Source organism: Prionailurus bengalensis, unplaced genomic scaffold (assembly GCF_016509475.1).
Source record: "Prionailurus bengalensis isolate Pbe53 unplaced genomic scaffold, Fcat_Pben_1.1_paternal_pri Un_scaffold_55, whole genome shotgun sequence".
In the NCBI taxonomy this organism is placed as follows: domain Eukaryota; kingdom Metazoa; phylum Chordata; class Mammalia; order Carnivora; family Felidae; genus Prionailurus; species Prionailurus bengalensis.
The window spans coordinates 155,853-175,972 of record NW_025091157.1 but is presented as its reverse complement, the minus strand read 5'-3'; the positions used below and the strand labels follow the sequence as shown (position 1 = coordinate 175,972).

Sequence of the window (20,120 nt, the reverse complement as noted above, 5' to 3'; positions counted from 1 at the left end):
ACAAAGGACATCCAGATAGAAAATGAAGTGAAACTGTCTCTACTAGCAAGGACATGGTCACAAAATAGAAGTTGGCAAACTCCAGCCTATGGGCCACGTTACTTGTTTTGGTAAATTAAATTTTATCAAAATACATCCATTTCCATTAATTTATGCAGTATCTATTGGCTGCTCTTATAGTACAATGGCAAAACTGATTAGTTGTGATAGAGAATGAATTGGCTACAAGGCTACAATATTTACCATTGTTAGTAAAATAGTAGTTAAAAATGAATTCTTATGACCTTTGCTTATGTAGAAAATCTGACAGCATTAAGAAAAATGCTACTAGAATTAATAAATGAATTTATCATGGCACATGGATGACTCAGTCGATTGAGTGTCTGTCTCTTGATTTCAGCTCAGGCTATGATCCCAGAGTCATGGGATGGAGCCTTATGTCAGGCTCGTACTGAGCATGGGGACTGCTTAAGATTCTCTCTCTCTCTCTGTCTCTCTCTGTCTCTCTCTCTCTCTCTCTCTGCCCCTCTCCCTTGCTCATGTATTCTCTCTAATATTAAATATATCTATACATATAAATTTATCAAGGTTGGAGGATACAGAATCATTACACAAAAATCAACTGTATTTCTATATATTAGCTATAAAGAATCAAAAATTAAAATTTCAGGGCATCTGGGTGGCTCAGCTGGTTAAGCACTGGGCTCAGGCTCAGGTCATGATCTCACCGTTGGTGAGTTCAAGCCCCACGTCAGGCTCTGTACTGATAGCTTGGAGCCTGAAGCCTGGAACCTGCTTCAGATTCTGTCTACCTCTCTCTCCGCCCCCCCCCAACTCATGCTCTGTCTCTCTCAAGAGTAAGCATTAAAAAAATTAAATTTAAGATGTATTATTTACAACTGCACTGAAAATAAAAAATAATCACGGTTAATATCATAAAAGACAGAAAGACCTATACATTAAACACTACAGAATATTACTGAGAAAATTTTAAAAGACCTATATCAAGGGAGAGATATATACTCTGTTCAGGGGTTAAAAGATTCAATAATGTCAAGAAGCCAATTCTCCCCAAATAAATCTGTAGATTCAACATAATCTAAACTTAATTTCCAGAAGACCACCAGAGTTGTTGTTTGTTTGTTTGTTTTAAGAAACAGACAAACTGATTCTAAAATTCACGTGGAAATGCAAAGGATCCAGAGTAGCGGAAGAACACTGAAAAGAACACAGCAAGATGACAAACACTACCTGATTTCAAAAATCCTTATAAACTGGCAATGATTAAAACAGCATAATATTGGTACAAAGATGGACAAAGAGATCAATGAGACAGAATAGAGCCCATACATAAACCCACACATATGTGGCCAACTGATTATGACAAAGGAGCAATGGCATAAAGTGGAGAAAACAAAGCCTTTTCCATAAATGGTGTTGGAACAACTAGATATCCATATGCAAAAGAATGACCTTGTACACACACTTTGTATCACAAATAAAAAAGAATATAAAATGGGTCATAGATCTAAATGTAAGACCTAAAACTATAAAACTTCTAAAAGAAAGCATGAGAGAAAAGCTTTGTGACCTTGTGCTATGGAAATATTTCTTAGATATGAAAACCAAAAACAACAATCATACAAGAACAAATGAATGTGTAAACTGGACTTCACCAAAGAGAAAAACTGCTCTTCAAAAACACTGTTGAGAGAAGGAAAAGTCACAGAGTGGGAGAAGAAAAACCTTGCAAAAAAAGAGCAGTGAGAAAGGAACTGTATCTAGCTCTTTCCACCATCTTTCTGTGCCACCATCATGATGCATGTGAATGTCGTGGCAGATGCTCCCCAGAGCATAACAATACTGAAGAGAGAAGCAAACTCCAGGTTCTTACTAGGCCATGCTCCAAAGACATTGTCCACTTTCTAACTGTGATGATGAAGCATGGTTACAGTGGTGAATTTAAAATCATTGATGATCACAGAGTTGGGTAAATTGATGTGAAACTCACAGGCAGGTTAAGCAAGCATGGAGTGACTGGCCCCAGAATTGATGGACAATGCAAAGATCTAGAAAAATGGCAGAATAATCTGCTCAGTTTGGTTTCATTATACTGACCACCTCAGCTACAATCATGGACCATGAAGAAGGAAGATGAAAACACACAGAAGGGGAAATCCTGGGATTCTTTTTCTAGCGATGTAATACATATGTGCAAATAAAATGCCTCAGTGTAAACAACAACAACAACAACCACCACCAAAAAAAAAAGAAAACAGAATAAGGAACTGTGTCTAGGATATACAAAGAATTCTGAAAACTCAAAAACTAAGAAAACAAACAAATTTTTAAAACAACCAAAGATTTGGACAATTCAAAGAAGATACACAGATGGCAAACAAGCACATGAAAATATGCTCGCCATCATCAGTTATTAGGGAGATGTATATTGAAATCATAATGAGATATATACTAAATATCCATCCGAATGGCTAGGATTTAAAAAGCTGACAATACTAAGTGTTCATGAATATGTATGTAGGAATTGGTGCTCTCACAGACTGCTGGTGGGAATTAAAAACCGTACAACTCCTTTAGAAAACAATTTGGCAGCTTCATAATAAGGGAATATGAAGGGACATGAGATTTTTAAGGGTGATGAATATGTTAACTGTCTGGATGATGGTTATCATTTCATACGTGTAAACATATGTCAAAACTATCAAATGACACACTTCATATATGAACTAAACTTCATATATGAACTAAAAATGTTGGATACGAAAATCTCTTTCACAGGAAGAAACGTCTAAAACAGTGGATAAGACACAGACGGAAAGAAGGATGTAAAACCATACAAGATGAAGCCAGAGGACTGTGGCCTTTAACCTAATAGCAATGAGAAGTAATAGCTAAGCTTTAAGCAAGGGGGTACCATGATGAAAGACACATTTTTTAAAACATATACTAATTATGGTTGCAGTGTAGACCAAGGTCCTGGGAGGTAGAACGGCAGGAAAAACAGTCCTAAGGTTATTTCAGTCATCTGGGAGAAAAATAATGACCTGACCTGGGTGAAGGCACAGAAGAGAAGCAGAGTTAACAAACACATTAGATGTGCCATTCCCACTAAGAAAGGTACAGTAGAAATGATGAGTCTTTGGCTGAGAGGATACAATAGTGCTCCTTTTATTTTAATACAAAACGCATTTCTGAGATGAGCAGCTCTATAATACAGCAGTGCTCTATGGTGCAGTAGTAGGCAAGGTTGCACATGTTACTACAGAAATATACGTAAAAAGACTTCCTACCTTTACAATCCATGCCAAGTTGTTCGATCAGCAACATGAAATTCTTAGAGTAAGGCAACTCACAATGCTCTGAAGCTGTTTTAGATGACTGAATGAAGTCGACAAGGTCATCCATAGAAGTAATTTGCTTTTTGACCTACGAATGAATAATACCATTTCAAAATGTCCCCCAAATATTTATAAAATATACTAGGTGTAGAGAAGTGATAAATAGCCATCTTTTTATAAAAGCAAAAACAGGGGCACCTGACTGGCTCAGTCGGTTGAGCATCCGACTCCATTTTGGCTCAGGTCATGACCTCAGGGTTCCTGAGTTTGAGTCCCACGTTGACCTCCACAATGACAGCATGGGGCCTGCTTGGGATTCTCTCTCCCCCTCTCCCTCGGCCCCTCCCCCACTTGTGCGTGCTCTCTCTCAAAATACATTTTAAAAATAAGTGAATGAACATTTAAAAGCGAAACCATAGAGACTTTTAAAAAGAACGGATTTTTATCAAAAAGACACTGTTATCCATAGCTAGTATTTCTAAGTAACTTTTTCACAGCAAATGTCTCTACAACAAAGGAAGATTTTCTATTTTTTCACTACATCTTTCATAAAGTAATTTCTTGCCACTGAACAATATTCCTAACAAATATGTATCAAAATGATATAATAAAATAAAAATAAAATAAATAATAAATAAAATAAAATTACATTGTCTCTTTTGCTTACCTTGTTCTTTTTCTTAGAAATTTTCTTTGCAGGTCTGAAAAAAAACAACAATTGTTTTCAGGCAAGTATTAAATACTTAAAATACAAAGCGTATCTAAACCTATTGTTTCTGATATAAAATCTCTGCATTTGAAACTAATTTTCTACAAAGGGGATTAAACAACAGAGTAACATTAAACAACATCGAAAACATACTACTGCTAATATTAACAAAGGATTAGGTTTATCCAGTTCTAGTATATGTGCTGCTGAAGCAAGCACAACAAAGTACTAAAGTTAGGTAAAAACTAACAAAAGCAAAGGAAAATCCTAATGCTACTTGCATTATTTGATAGGAATAATACCATTGTTTGTGTTGTTGTCATTTTACTAAAAATAAGCTTTTACTGGCACTAAAACCTACTTGGAAGGTGCAAGTTAAGTCCCTATATGAAAGAACCCCTTTTTAACAATCATGATATTAACGTGTTGGAGACTCACTATGCAACTACTCTCTAGGCATTACTATGTGCACTTTACATGTCTTCAAGGTATTTGAAGCCCCACAACAATCCTATGAAGTAGGTTATTATATTAGGTATGTTACACAGAAAGAAAATGAGGCACAGAAAGTCGAAGTGACTTGCCCAAGAAGCCCTAGTCGCTGGCCAAGAACAGACCCTGAATTCAAACCCAGGAATGTGCCTTCAAAGCATCTGTTTTATACTACGTGGTTAAAGTAATACTCCAGTGTTTCTAACTAATATGACAGCAAATGTATCTATATTATGATTCGATTTCTAGCTATAGTGATACATAACAATTTCTGAATCTTACACATTTTTTAAGAGACTTTATACTTGGCAAGATGGGAAATCTACTTTCAATAAACTAAAGATTTGCTTCTTCTAGAGAAGTTCCTCAACAGGCATTCATTCATTCATTCATTCATTCATTCCACTGTTTATCCCCACATTCAACACATACTTATTGAGCATAATATCTGTGTCAATGGCACTGTTGGTACAGGAAGCATGATTTTGGTCATTTAGAGCTCTCTAGTCCAAAAGGAATAATCTGTTATGGATCACTAGTTTCTTTTACAATTGTAAATAAACAAAATCTTCCCCTTTCCCCAGAACTTAAATAATATTAACTTAATAGAATCAGATACTTTAAAGTCCCTAACAAAATCATAGCTACTTGTGATACTATCAAAGGCACTGGATATCTATAAAATCATCAAGGAAGGATTACTTTTATTCAGAATGGCCTCAGTGTTTGCATACATTTATGAAAAGTGTGTGTGTGTGTGTATACAAATATATACATATAGAACTTATACACATATACTTTTATAAACATATATAAGAAATTATAGATATAGTTTGTATATTATGCATATACATATATATAATATGTATTATACATATAATATACATATAAGAAATATACATATAAGAAATTATACAGCCATATATATAAATATATATAAATATATATTTAATTAATTAATTAATTATTTACTTTTATTTAATTATTAAATTAAATTAATTTACTTATTTTAAATTATTTTATTAAATTAATTTAATTAATTTAATATATTTAATATATAAATATATTTATATATATGTATATATATACTTGCATACATACATATATATTTTTAAATCTGCACATTCAATTGTATGAGAATACCCCATTGTGGAACCAATTCAGAATAAACCAACTTCTTGCACAAAATCACATCAATAAGAGTACTAAAGACAATTACTATATTTTTTTTTCAACGTTTATTTATTTTTTTTGCGACAGAGAGAGACAGAGCATGAACGGGGGAGGGGCAGAGAGAGAGGGAGACACAGAATCGGAAACAGGCTCCAGGCTCTGAACCATCAGCCCAGAGCCTGACGCGGGGCTCGAACTCACGGACCGCAAGATCGTGACCTGGCTGAAGTCGGACGCTCAACCGACTGCGCCACCCAGGCGCCTCTATCATTTTTAAAAGATAATGTAATGCAATCAACAAACTTCCTAATGTTTGGAAACGGAAACAAAATTAAATTAACTAACCATGTCTATATCTATTGATCATTTCCAACAGAATACATTCTCTAAAGCCCCCATCTTAAAATAAAAAGAGAAAGAAAATGCCTTTGCAATTCACATTCTTTTTCAGTTATCATCCATTTGTCTATTACCTTTCCCTATTAAAATGCTGTAAGGAGTTGTTTACACTTACTCATCTTCCATGCTTCCATGGTGACTGCTGAAACTGCTCCTTGACAAAGTCACTTACCCTCATCACAACTTTTCAAGCAGTGTGTTTGATATGTTGAGTATTTCTTGCTTTAGCTTGGACCTACCTACACTACAGCATTTTATTTCCACAAAGGTAATCACTGCTAAAATTCCTTCACAGGCACATAAAGAATTTATAGATTTTACCTGCTTTCATGCTGATCCTTTTCACTGAAATGGCTGCCATCATTCTTTTGTAGTGGACCACCAGTTAGGGCATCTGCCTTCTGCAACACTGGTGTGATCACAGATCCTTTAGATGTCCCTTTTTCATTTTCACCTTTCTTTAACTTCTTCATATGTAAACCAGGTTCCCTCCTTAAAAGAAAAACAGAGGTGCTTTTAAAAAAAGCTCTCATTATAAAAGTTTGATTAGAAGATGGCGGCTTAGGAGGACGCTGGGCTCACCGCACGTCCTGCTGATCACTTAGATTCCATCTACACCTGCCTAAATAACCCAGAAAACCGCTAGAGGATTAGCAGAACGGAGTCGCCGGAGCCAAGCGCAGACGAGAGGCCCACGGAAGAGGGTAGGAAGGGCGGCGAGGCGGTGCGCGCTCCACGGACTGGCGGGAGGGAGCCGGGGCGGAGGGGCGGCTCGCCGGCCAAGCAGAGCCCCCGAGTCTGGCTTGCAAAAGCGGAGGGGCCTGACGGACTGTGTTCCCACAACAAGCGCGACTTAGCGTCTGGGAGGTCATAAGTTAACAGCTCTGCTCAGAAAGCGGGAAGGCTGGAGGACAAAGGGAGGGAGAGCTGCTGAGCCCCCTGACAACAGAACTCAGTTTGGTGGGGAACAAAGGCGCTCGCCAGCGCCATCTCCCCCGCCCATCCCCCAGCCAAAATCCCAAAGAGAACCGGTTCCTGCCAGGGAACTTGCTCACTCCGAGCAAACACCTAACTCGGCACTTCTGCGGAGCCAAACCTCTGGCAGCGGATCTGACTCCCTCCCGCTGCCACAGGGCCCCTCCTGAAGTGGATCACCTAAGGAGAAGCGATCTAAGCCTGCCCCTCCTGCCCCCGTGCACCTTGCCTACCCACCCCAGCTAAGACGCCAGATCCCCAGCATCACAAGCCTGGCAGGGTGCAAGTAGCCCAGACGAGCCACACCACCCCACAGTGAATCCCGCCCCTAGGAGAGGGGAAGAGAAGGCACACACCAGTCTGACTGTGGCCCCAGCGGTGGGCTGGGGGCAGACATCAGGTCTGACTGCAGCCCCGCCCACCAACTCCAGCTATACACCACAGCACAGGGGAAGTGCCCTGCAGGTCCTCACCACGCCAGGGACTATCCAAAATGACCAAGCGGAAGAATTACCCTCAGAAGAATCTCCAGGAAATAACAACAGCTAATGAGCTGATCAAAAAGGATTTAAATAATATAACAGAAAGTGAATTTAGAATAATAGTCATAAAATTAATCGCTGGGCTTGAAAACAGTATACAGGACAGCAGAGAATCTCTTGCTACAGAGATCAAGGGACTAAGGAACAGTCACGAGGAGCTGAAAAACGCTTTAAACGAAATGCATAACAAAATGGAAACCACCACAGCTCGGCTTGAAGAGGCAGAGGAGAGAATAGGTGAACTAGAAGATAAAGTTATGGAAAAAGAGGAAGCTGAGAAAAAGAGAGATAAAAAAATCCAGGAGTATGAGGGGAAAATTAGAGAACTAAGTGATACACTAAAAAGAAATAATATACGCATAATTGGTATCCCAGAGGAGGAAGAGAGAGGGAAAGGTGCTGAAGGGGTACTTGAAGAAATCATAGCTGAGAACTTCCCTGAACTGGGGAAGGAAAAAGGCATTGAAATCCAAGAGGCACAGAGAACTCCCTTCAGACGTAACTTGAATCGATCTTCTGCACGACATATCATAGTGAAACTGGCAAAATACAAGGATAAAGAGAAAATTCTGAAAGCAGCAAGGGGTAAACGTGCCCTCACATATAAAGGGAGACCTATAAGACTCGTGACTGATCTCTCTTTTGAAACTTGGCAGGCCAGAAAGAATTGGCACGAGATTTTCAGGGTACTAGACAGAAAAAATATGCAGCCAAGAATCCTTTATCCAGCAAGTCTGTCATTTAGAATAGAAGGAGAGATAAAGGTCTTCCCAAACAAACAAAAACTGAAGGAATTTGTCACCACTAAACCAGCCCTACAAGAGATCCTAAGGGGGACCCTGTGAGACAAAGTCCCAGAGACATCACTACAAGCATAAAACATACAGACATCACAATGACTCTAAACCCGTATCTTTCTATAATAACACTGAATGTAAATGGATTAAATGCGCCAACCAAAAGACATAGGGTATCAGAATGGATAAAAAAACAAGACCCATCTATTTGCTGTCTACAAGAGACTCATTTTAGACCTGAGGACACCTTTAGATTGAGAGTGAGGGGATGGAGAACTATTTATCATGCGACTGGAAGCCAAAAGAAAGCTGGAGTAGCCATACTTATATCAGACAAACTAGACTTTAAATTAAAGGCTGTAACAAGAGATGAAGAAGGGCATTATATAATAGTTACAGGGTCTATCCATCAGGAAGAGCTAACAATTATAAGTGTCTATGCGCCAAATACCGGAGCCCCCAAATATATAAAACAATTACTCATAAACATAAGCAACCTTATTGATAAGAATGTGGTAATTGCAGGGGACTTTAACACCCCACTTACAGAAATGGATAGATCATCTAGACACACGGTCAATAAAGAAACAAGGGCCCTGAATGAGACATTGGATCAGATGGACTTGACAGATATATTTAGAACTCTGCATCCCAAAGCAACAGAATATACTTTCTTCTCGAGTGCACATGGAACATTCTCCAAGATAGATCATATACTGGGTCACAAAACAGCCCTTCATAAGTTTACAAGAATTGAAATTATACCATGCTTACTTTCAGACCACAATGCTATGAAGCTTGAAATCAACCACAGAAAAAAGTCTGGAAAACCTCCAAAGCATGGAGATTAAAGAATACCCTACTAACGAATGAGTGGGTCAACCAGGCAATTAGAGAAGAAATTAAAAAATATATGGAAACAAACGAAAATGAAAATACAACAATCCAAACACTTTGGGATGCAGCAAAGGCAGTCCTGAGAGGAAAATACATTGCAATCCAGGCCTATCTCAAGAAACAAGAAAAATCCCAAATACAAAATCTAACAGCACACCTAAAGGAACTAGAAGCAGAACAGCAAAGGCAGCCTAAACCCAGCAGAAGAAGAGAAATAATAAAGATCAGAGCAGAAATAAACAATATAGAATCTAAAAAAACTGTAGAGCGGATCAACGAAACCAAGAGTTGGTTTTTTGAAAAAATAAACAAAATTGACAAACCTCTAGCCAGGCTTCTCAAAAAGAAAAGGGAGATGACCCAAATAGATAAAATCATGAATGAAAGTGGAATTATTACAACCAATCCCTCAGAGATACAAACAATTATCAGGGAATACTATGAAAACTTATATGCCAACAAATTGGACAACCTGGAAGAAATGGACAAATTCCTGAACACCCACACTCTTCCAAAACTCAATCAGGAGGAAATAGAAAGCTTGAACAGACCCATAACCAGCGAAGAAATTGAATCGGTTATCAAAAATCTCCCAACAAATAAGAGTCCAGGACCAGATGGCTTCCCAGGGGAGTTCTACCAGACGTTTAAAGCAGAGATAATACCTATCCTTCTCAAGCTATTCCAAGAAATAGAAAGGGAAGGAAAACTTCCAGACTCATTCTATGAAGCCAGTATTACTTTGATTCCTAAACCAGACAGAGACCCAGTAAAAAAAGAGAACTACAGGCCAATATCCCTGATGAATATGGATGCAAAAATTCTCAATAAGATACTAGCAAATCGAATTCAACGGCATATAAAAAGAATTATACACCATGATCAAGTGGGATTCATTCCTGGGATGCAGGGCTGGTTCAACATTCGCAAATCAATCAACGTGATACATCACATTAACAACAAAAAAGAGAAGAACCATATGATCCTGTCAATCGATGCAGAAAAGGCCTTCGACAAAATCCAGCACCCTTTCTTAATAAAAACCCTTGAGAAAGTCGGGATAGAAGGAACATACTTAAAGATCATAAAAGCCATTTATGAAAAGCCCACAGCTAACATCATCCTCAATGGGGAAAAACTGAGAGCTTTTTCCCTGAGATCAGGAACACGACAAGGATGCCCACTCTCACCGCTGCTGTTTAACATAGTGCTGGAATTTCTAGCATCAGCAATCAGACAACAAAAGGAAATCAAAGGCATCAAAATTGGCAAAGATGAAGTCGAGCTTTCGCTTTTTGCAGATGACATGATATTATACATGGAAAATCCGATAGACTCCACCAAAAGTCTGCTAGAACTGATACAGGAATTCAGCAAAGTTGCAGGATACAAAATCAATGTACAGAAATCAGTTGCATTCTTATACACTAACAATGAAGCAACAGAAAGACAAATAAAGAAACTGATCCCATTCACAATTGCACCAAGAAGCATAAAATACCTAGGAATAAATCTAACCAAAGATGTAAAGGATCTGTATGCTGAAAATTATAGAAAGCTTATGAAGGAAATTGAAGAAGATTTAAAGAAATGGAAAGACATTCCCTGCTCATGGATTGGAAAAATAAATATTGTCAAAATGTCAATACTACCCAAAGCTATCTACACATTCAATGCCATCCCAATCAAAATTGCACCAGCATTCTTCTCGAAACTAGAACAAGCAATCCTAAAATTCATATGGAACCACAAAAGGCCCCGAATAGCCAAAGGAATTTTGAAGAAGAAGACCAAAGCAGGAGGCATCACAATCCCAGACTTTAGCCTCTACTATAAAGCTGTCATCATCAAGACAGCATGGTATTGGCACAAAAACAGACACATAGACCAATGGAATAGAATAGAAACCCCAGAACTAGACCCACAAACGTATGGCCAACTCATCTTTGACAAAGCAGGAAAGAACATCCAATGGAAAAAAGACAGCCTCTTTAACAAATGGTGCTGGGAGAACTGGACAGCAACATGCAGAAGGTTGAAACTAGACCACTTTCTCACACCATTCACAAAAATAAACTCAAAATGGATAAAGGACCTAAATGTGAGACAGGAAACCATCAAAACCTTAGAGGAGAAAGCAGGAAAAGACCTCTCTGACCTCAGCCGTAGCAATCTCTTACTCGATACGTCCCCAAAGGCAAGGGAATTAAAAGCAAAAGTGAATTACTGGGATCTTATGAAGATAAAAAGCTTCTGCACAGCCAAGGAAACAACCAACAAAACTAAAAGGCAACCAACGGAATGGGAAAAGATATTTGCAAATGACATATCTGACAAAGGGCTAGTATCCAAAATCTATAAAGAGCTCACCAAACTCCATACCCGAAAAACAAATAACCCAGTGAAGAAATGGGCAGAAAACATGAATAGACACTTCTCTAAAGAAGACATCCGGATGGCCAACAGGCACATGAAAAGATGTTCAGCGTCGCTCCTTATCAGGGAAATACAAATCAAAACCACACTCAGGTATCACCTCACGCCAGTCAGAGTGGCCAAAATGAACAAATCAGGAGACTATAGATGCTGGAGAGGATGTGGAGAAACGGGAACCCTCTTGCACTGTTGGTGGGAATGCAAACTGGTGCAGCCGCTCTGGAAAGCAGTGTGGAGGTTCCTCAGAAAATTAAAAATAGACCTACCCTATGACCCAGCAATAGCACTGCTAGGAATTTATCCAAGGGATACAGGAGTACTGATGCATAGGGCCACTTGTACCCCAATGTTCATAGCAGCACTCTCAACAATAGCCAAATTATGGAAAGAGCCTAAATGTCCATCAACTGATGAATGGATAAAGAAATTGTGGTTTATATACACAATGGAATATTACGTGGCAATGAGAAAAAATGAAATATGGCCTTTTGTAGCAACGTGGATGGAACTGGAGAGTGTGATGTTAAGTGAAATAAGCCATACAGAGAAAGACAGATACCATATGGTTTCACTCTTATGTGGATCCTGAGAAACTTAACAGGAACCCATGGGGGAGGGGAAGGAAAAAAAAAAGAGGTTAGAATGGGAGAGAGCCAAAGCATAAGAGACTGTTAAAAACTGAGAACAAACTGAGGGTTGATGGGGGGTGGGAGGGAGGAGAGGGTGGGTGATGGGTATTGAGGAGGGCACCTTTTGGGATGAGCACTGGGTGTTGTATGGAAACCAATTTGTCAATAAATTTCATTAAAAAAATAAATAAAAGTTTGATTAAAAAAAAAAAGAAAAAAAAGAAAAACAAAGCCATTAAAAAGCCATAAAAAAGCCAATGTTTTCTAATAATTTTACTGATGAAGAATAAAAAGACAATTTTCATCAAGTTCTGAATTTTACCCATCTGACTTAATTTGATTAGTTCAGAGAACAGTGCTGAAGTACCAACCATACACAAGGAAATACTCATCTGGTGCTTCAAACACAGATAAATATACAAATAGAATACAATGCGATTTGTAAGAATTGACATGTGAAAAGCTGTAAGTGAGGACAAGAAAGGCTTTACTGAAGAGGGAAAATAAACAGCAGAGGTCACCAGGGAAAACAAAAGGAGAAAACCATTTTCTTAGAGATTAGAATGTGAGCACAAAGATTACACAGATGGCATCTAGGTGCCTTGAAAGGAAAAAGTATAAGCTTTTAGGAACTTGGGAAAAAAACATAAAATACATGGAAGCAAGTAGTAAGAGATCAGTCAGGAAAGATTCTGAAGAACCTTGAAGGTTACACTAAAAAGTTAGAGTTCATTTCCTAAAGGCAGTGACTCTTAGACATGGGAGTAATAACTAGATATGTGCTCTATTTTTGGCGTTGCTTTGAAATATAAGAATTCTTACTTTCAACAAAGTTTTAAAGTAGCATGAGGTCCATATAACATGAAAGAAGAAATCAGGGAAATATCTTAGGGGAAAAACTACTTTTAAAATACCCATATGTCAGAGCGATATCAGTATGATAGCTGAACAAGATGTACCTTGTTGTGTCTCCCCACCTACAACAAACTGGCATCTTATCCACCCACCGGCAAAACTGCCTTTGCAGGAGCTGTGGGAATCTAGCACCATATTCCAAGGGACCGAGGAAAAGTCTTGCCTACCCGTACATCAGGTAACAGGCAGACATACTACAGTCTAATCTGTGGACCTAGCAATAGCCCATAAAGTGCCTCCAGCCACTCCCTCTCAGCCACATCTGGGAGTCCCTCCCTTGAAAACACTCTCTAAGATGATCACCCATGGATGAGAGAGCCTTTTTGGAAAACCAGGTGTCCTGCAGAGAATTTCCAGCATACCACTGGAGCAAAAAAGTCAGGTTGGACACACTAAGAGGTAGTCACTAAAGACTGGAGGAAGTGACTGCTACTTCAAACGCAAAGACAGCAATGCAAAACTGCAAAGAATATAAAATATCAAGGAAATATGATACCATCAAAGGATCACAATAATCTTCCAGTAATCAATCGGAAACATATGGAGATCTGTAATTTATTCAAAAGAGAATTCAAAAATAGCAGTTTTATGGAAACTCAGTGAGTTACAAGAAAAACACAAAAAGCCAATTCAGTAAAATAAGAAAATCACTCTATGAATAAAATGAGAAGCTTAACAAAGAGCTGGAAATAGTAAAAGCCAAGTAAACAAAAATCCTGGAGCTGAAGAGTATAATGAAGGAGATGAAAAAAGCAAGAGTGATCACTGACAGGAAATGGATCAAGCAAAAAAAAATGTGAATTGAAAGACAGGAACTATCAATTTATCCAGTCAGCATAGAACAAAGTCAAAAGAATGAAAAAGAGTGAGGAAAGACTATGTGACTACAAGTGAACCCTCATAAGGTTAACAATGTCTCAGGAGAAACCTTCCATGCAAGGAGGCAGTGGGATTACATATTAAAAGTGCTAAGAGAAAAAAGACTACCAATCAATAATACTTTACTCAGCAAAATTATCCTTCAGAAATCAAATAGAATAAATACATTTGATACACCACATTAACAGGATAAAAAAATCATATCATCATCCCAGCATGGGAGAAAAAAGCATTTGACAAAATTCAACATCTTTTCAGGATAAAAACTCTCAACAATGTGGGTACTGAATTTCACACCTGGACATAATGAAGCCCAATATGATAAGCCCATAGCCAACATCATATGCAGTGGTAAAAAACGGAAAGCTTTTACTATAAGTTCAAGAACAAGGCAAAGTTGCCCACTTGACTACTCCTATTCAACAGGATAGAGGAAGTCCTAGCCAAAGCAGTCAGGCAATAAAAGGAAATAAAGACATCCAAATCAGAAAAGAAGAAATAAAACTGTCTTTGTTTGCAGATGATATGTTATTATATATAGAAAATCCTGAAGATACCACCAAAAAATCTGTTCCAAGGATGAAGGATACCAAATCAACATTAAGATGCAGGGGTGCCTGGGTGGCTCAGTCAGTTAAGCTTCTGACTTCGGCTAAGTTCATGATCTCATGGTTTGTGGTTCAAGCCCCCTATTGGACTCTGTGCTGACAGTTCAGAGCCTGGAGCCTGCTTTGGATTCTCTCTCTCTCTCTTTCTCTCTCTCTCTACCCGTCCCCTGTTCACACTCTGTCTCTTTAGCCTCTACTACAAAGCTGTGATCATCAAGACAGTATGGTATTGGCACAAAAACAGACACACAGACCAATGGAATAGAATAGAAACCCCAGACGTGAACCCACAAATGTATGGCCAACTAAACATTGACAAAGCAGGAAAGAGTATCCCATGAGAAAAAAAGACAGTCTCTTTCTTCTGGGAGAACTGGACAGCAACATGCAGAAGAATGAAATTAGACGACTTTTCTTACACCATACACACAAATAAACTCAAAATGGATGAAGGACCTGACTGTGAGACAGGAAACCATCAAAACTCTTGAGGAGAAAGCAGGAAAAAAACCTCTTTGACCTCCGCTGCAGCAATTTCTTACTTGACATATCCCCAAAGGCAAGGGAATGGAGAGCAAAAATAAACTATTGGGACCTCGTCAAGATAAAAATCTTCTGCACTGCAAAGGAATCAATCAACAAAACCGAAAGGCAACCGACAGAATGGGAGAAGATATTTGCAAATGACATATCACATAAAGGAAGGGCTAATATCCAGAACCTGTAAAGAACTCACCAAACCCCACACCCACAAAACAAATAATCCAGGGAAGAAATGGGCAGAAGACATGGATAGATACTTTTCCAAAGAAGACATCCAGATGGACAACAGACACATGGAAAGATGCTCAACGTCACTCCTCATCAGGGAAATACTAATCTAAACCACACTGAGATATCACCTCACGCTGGTCAGAGTGGCTAAAATGAACAAATCAGGAGACTACAGATGCTGGCGAGGATGTGGAGAAACAGGAACCCTCTTGCACTGTTGGTGGGAATGCAAACTGGTGCAGCCACTCTGGAAAACAGGGTAGAGCTTCCTAAAATAATTAAAAATAGAACAACCCTAGGACCCAGCAATAGCACTCCTGGGAATTTACCCAAGGGATACAGGAGTGCTGATGCTTAGGGGCACATGTACCCCACTGTATACAGTAGCACTTTCAGCAATCGCCAAATTATGCAAAGAGCCTAAATGTCCATCACCCAACGAATGGAGAAAGAAGATGTGGTTTATATATACAGTGGAATACTACTTGGCAATGAGAAAGAGTGAAATCTGGCCATTTTCAACAACATGGATGGAACTGGAGGGTATTATGCAAAGTGAAATAAGTCAGGCAGAGAAAGACAGATACCATATGATTTCACCTATATGTGGATCCTGAGAAACTTGACAGGAGACCATGGGTGGGGGATCGGGGAAAAAAAGTTACAGAGACGGAGGGAGGCAAACAATAAGAGACTCGTAAACACTGAGAATAAACTAAGGGTTGATAAGAGGTGGGGGAGAGGGGAAAGTAGGTGATAGGCATTGAGAAGGGCACCTGTTGGGATGAGCACTGGGTGTTGTATGGAAACCAATTTGACAATAGATTATATTTAGTAAAAAAAAATTACAAAATCAGCATCAAGAGATCAGTTGCATTTCTAAACAATAACAATGAAATAGCTGAAAAAGAAATATAAGGAAAAAAATCCCCTTCCCCAAAGCATCAAAAAGAACAAAATACTTTGGAATAAATTTAATCAAGGATTTCTGAAAGATAGGTACAGTAAAAACTACAAGACATTGGTAAAAGAAACAGCAGAGACACAAACAAATGGGAAGATACCCCGTTGTTTATGGATTCAAAAAATTAGCATCATTAAATATCCACATTACCTGAAACCACCCACAGAGTCAATGCAATCCTTGTCAAAATTCCAATGACCTTTTTCACAGAAATAGGAAAAGCATTCCTCAAATGTGTAAGGAACAAGAAAGACCCCAAATAGCCAAAACAATCCTAAGAAAGAAGAACAAAGCTGGAAGCATCACACTGGCTGGTGTCACACTATTACAAAGTTATGGTAATAAAAACCATATGAAGTTGCGCAAAAACAAACACAAAGATGAATGAAACAGAATCAAGAACCCAGAAATAAACCCATGCATAAAGTCAACTAAAAACCCATGCATAAAGTCTCTTTGTTAAGAGACCCAAGAATACTCAAAAGAGAAAAGGTACTCTCTTCAATACATGATGGTGAGAAAACTGGATATTAACATGCAAAAGAATAAAACTGTGCCTCTACCTTACACCACTCACAAAAGTCAACCCAAACGCAAATAAAGACTCCTATATAAAATCTTAAATCATAAAACTCCTAGAAGAAAACAGAGGATAAAAGCTCCTTGACATAGATCTTACAAATGATTTAGGATAGGACATCCAAAGTACAAGCAATAAAAGCAAAAACAACCAATGCAATCAGCAATGTTTCTGCACAGCAAAAGAAACAAGCAACATGACGGAAAGGCAACCTATGGAAAGGATGAAAACATTTGCAAGCTACAAATATGAAAAACGTCAATATCTAAAATGTGTGAGGAATTCGTACAATTCAACAGCTAAAAACAAATATAATTAAAAACTGGGCAAGGCACCTTAAAAGACGTCTCTCCTCAAAACATATTCAAATAGCCAAGGGTACACAAGAAGGTGCTCGATATCACTATTCATCAGGGAAATGCAAATCAAAACTGCAGTATATAGATATCACTTTGACCTATTAAAATGGCTATTGTCAAAAAGACAAGAGATATCGTTGGCAAGGATGTACAGGAAAGGAATTCCTTGTACTCCTGTAGGACTGTAAATTGGGACAGCCACTACGTAAAACAGTATGGTGGCTCCTCAACAAACTAAAAATAGAACCTCCATATGAGCCAGTAATCCCATTTCTGGGTATATGTCTTAAAGACATGACATCCTTACCCTGGAGAGATATCTGCAGCCCTATGTTTATTGCAGCATTATTTACAATAGTCAAGAAACATGGGGCGCCTGGGTGGCTCAGTCGGTTAAGTGGCCGACTTCGGCCCAGGTCATGATCTCTGGTCCGTGAGTTCAAGCCCCGCGTCGGGTTCTGTGCTGACAGCTCAGAGCCTGGAGCCTGTTTCAGATTCTGTGTCTCCCTCTCTCTGACCCTCCCCCGTTCATGCTTTGTCTCTCTCTGTCTCAAAAATAAATAAACGCTAAAAAAAAATTTAAAAAATTAGTCAAGAAACAACCTAAGCATCCATCAGTGGATCCATGGATTAAAAAATATGGCATACAGTTACAATGGAATATTTTCAGCCACAAACAAGAAGGAAATCCTGCCAGTTGTGACAACATGAGTGAAACTTGAGGGCTTTATCCTTAGTGAAAAGAAGTCAGACACAGGAAGACAAACACTGTATGATCTGACTTATATGTGGAATTAAAAAAAAAATTGCACGAAAAACAGAACAGACTGGTGGTTGCCAGGGTTAGGAGGCTGTGAGAAATGGGTAGATATTGGTCAAAGTGTACAAACTACCTGTTACAAGATTAATTAATTCTGGGTATTTAATGTGCAGGATGGTGATTACAGTGAACATATCATTTGAAAGTTGCTACAAGACTAGATCATCACAAACAGGAAATGATATTTGTGTGAGATGATGGAACTATTAACACTATTGTGGTAATCATTTGACAATATAAAAGTGTATCAAATTAATACAGGTACACCTTACAGTTACACAGATGTATGTTACTTATATCTCATAAATCTGGAAAAACTTCAAAAATTCAAAAGTACTCACATGTTATTATCTATCGCTCAGAAATAACAATCATCTGATTAGTTATGCTTTTGTTTAAAAAAAATGGTTTGCAGCGCCTGGATGGCTCAGTACATTAAGTGTATGACTTTGGCTCGGTTTGTGATCTAAGGTTTGTGGCTTCGAGCCCCACCTCAGGCTGTGTGCTGACATCCCAGAGTCTGGAGCCTGCTTCGGAATCTTTGTCTCCCCCTCTCTCTGCCCCTCCCCAACTCTCACTTTGTCTCTCTCCAAATGAATAAACATTTTAAAAAATTTAAAAAAATGATTTGGTAACTTTTGCATACTTTTCGCCTAATATTTAATCCTGATAGAAAATAATGGGGGATTCACCAAAAAGAAAATTATAATTCTGTTTTCATGGACTAAATGCATGCAACAGAATATTATTACCATACAGCTACGTACGTTTCCAAAAATAATAAAATTTCCCACAGATTATTTAGGACTTAAACATGAGCCCCGAAGAGCACCAAAAACAAAAACAAAACTAACAATTGTGGTTTTTTTTTCAAAAAACTGTTAGACAGATAACTTTTTTCGTGGAAATAACATCCAAGAAAAGAAGAACCTTTGTGAAAGCAATTATCAAACAATTCCTCTCGACCCAAACTTCAAAAATGAATCTGTAATTATAGAATTTGAAATAGCTTTCATTTTGAACCCAGTCAATAGAAGCAACTTTTAAGTAGAAAACATCTGGTGAAAGCCACCTCAAACTTAGAAAAAACAAACCAAACCAAACCAAACCAAACAAAACAAAACAAAACAAAAAGAAACCCTAACACGTAGCCATGGTAATAAGAAGCCACCAGAATCAGTTTTAAATGTGTTAATCAATGCCCACCAGCCCTACTCACCAACCAATCCATTTCAGCTCCTTCCTTCTGAAAGACAGCGAATAAAGGACAAAAATGACTCCAATACACATGCTTCAGTGTGCCAACCAATCCACAACAGTCTCACCCAAATAAGCATGGTGCTTCAGATGATGAAAATCCATTTAATTTTCTGAAAGTCCCCTAATTTGTAAACTCTACTCTTCCCCATACCCTGTATAAGAATAGCAGACTGCTCTGTTAAAAAAGACTATACCTAACCAGCATAGCTCACTCTTATTTGTAAGTGATCAATTCCAACTTCATCTTTTTATTTCAGATATTGAGGGCTCATAATCTTTGGCAAGAAATTTTAAAGTCCTATAATAATTTGCCACCATATTTTAGTTTCCTTAATAATTATAAAGGAAGTTTGCTATTCCTTTGATACATTTAACCATAATGAAAACTAACATAAATACAACTAAAAGAACAAGTAGCAAGTAAACACAATATTGGGCCCCCCAAAATCCAAAAACTGTATATAACTGACAGGTTTACTTGTCAGAATGAACCCACGCCAAAGTTTGTCAAGGTGGGGGCTAGTATTACGTTAAAAACTATACACACAAGTTA

General features: G+C 38.2%; 1 protein-coding gene across 1 annotated transcript in view; it reads right to left on the bottom strand.

Moving 5' to 3' along the window:
- LOC122478370 (ankyrin repeat domain-containing protein 26-like) overlaps positions 1-20,120 on the bottom strand; it is a gene marked incomplete at its 3' end in the record, with an annotated part of 140,411 nt that overhangs the window by 17,285 nt on the left and 103,006 nt on the right. Inside the window, exons 18-20 of the mRNA XM_043572009.1 lie at positions 6,454-6,624; positions 4,027-4,060; positions 3,312-3,447 (exon numbers count right to left, since the gene is read on the bottom strand). Of these exons, the coding sequence (XP_043427944.1) occupies positions 3,312-3,447; positions 4,027-4,060; positions 6,454-6,624 (341 nt within the window). The remainder of the gene's footprint in view (positions 1-3,311; positions 3,448-4,026; positions 4,061-6,453; positions 6,625-20,120) is intronic.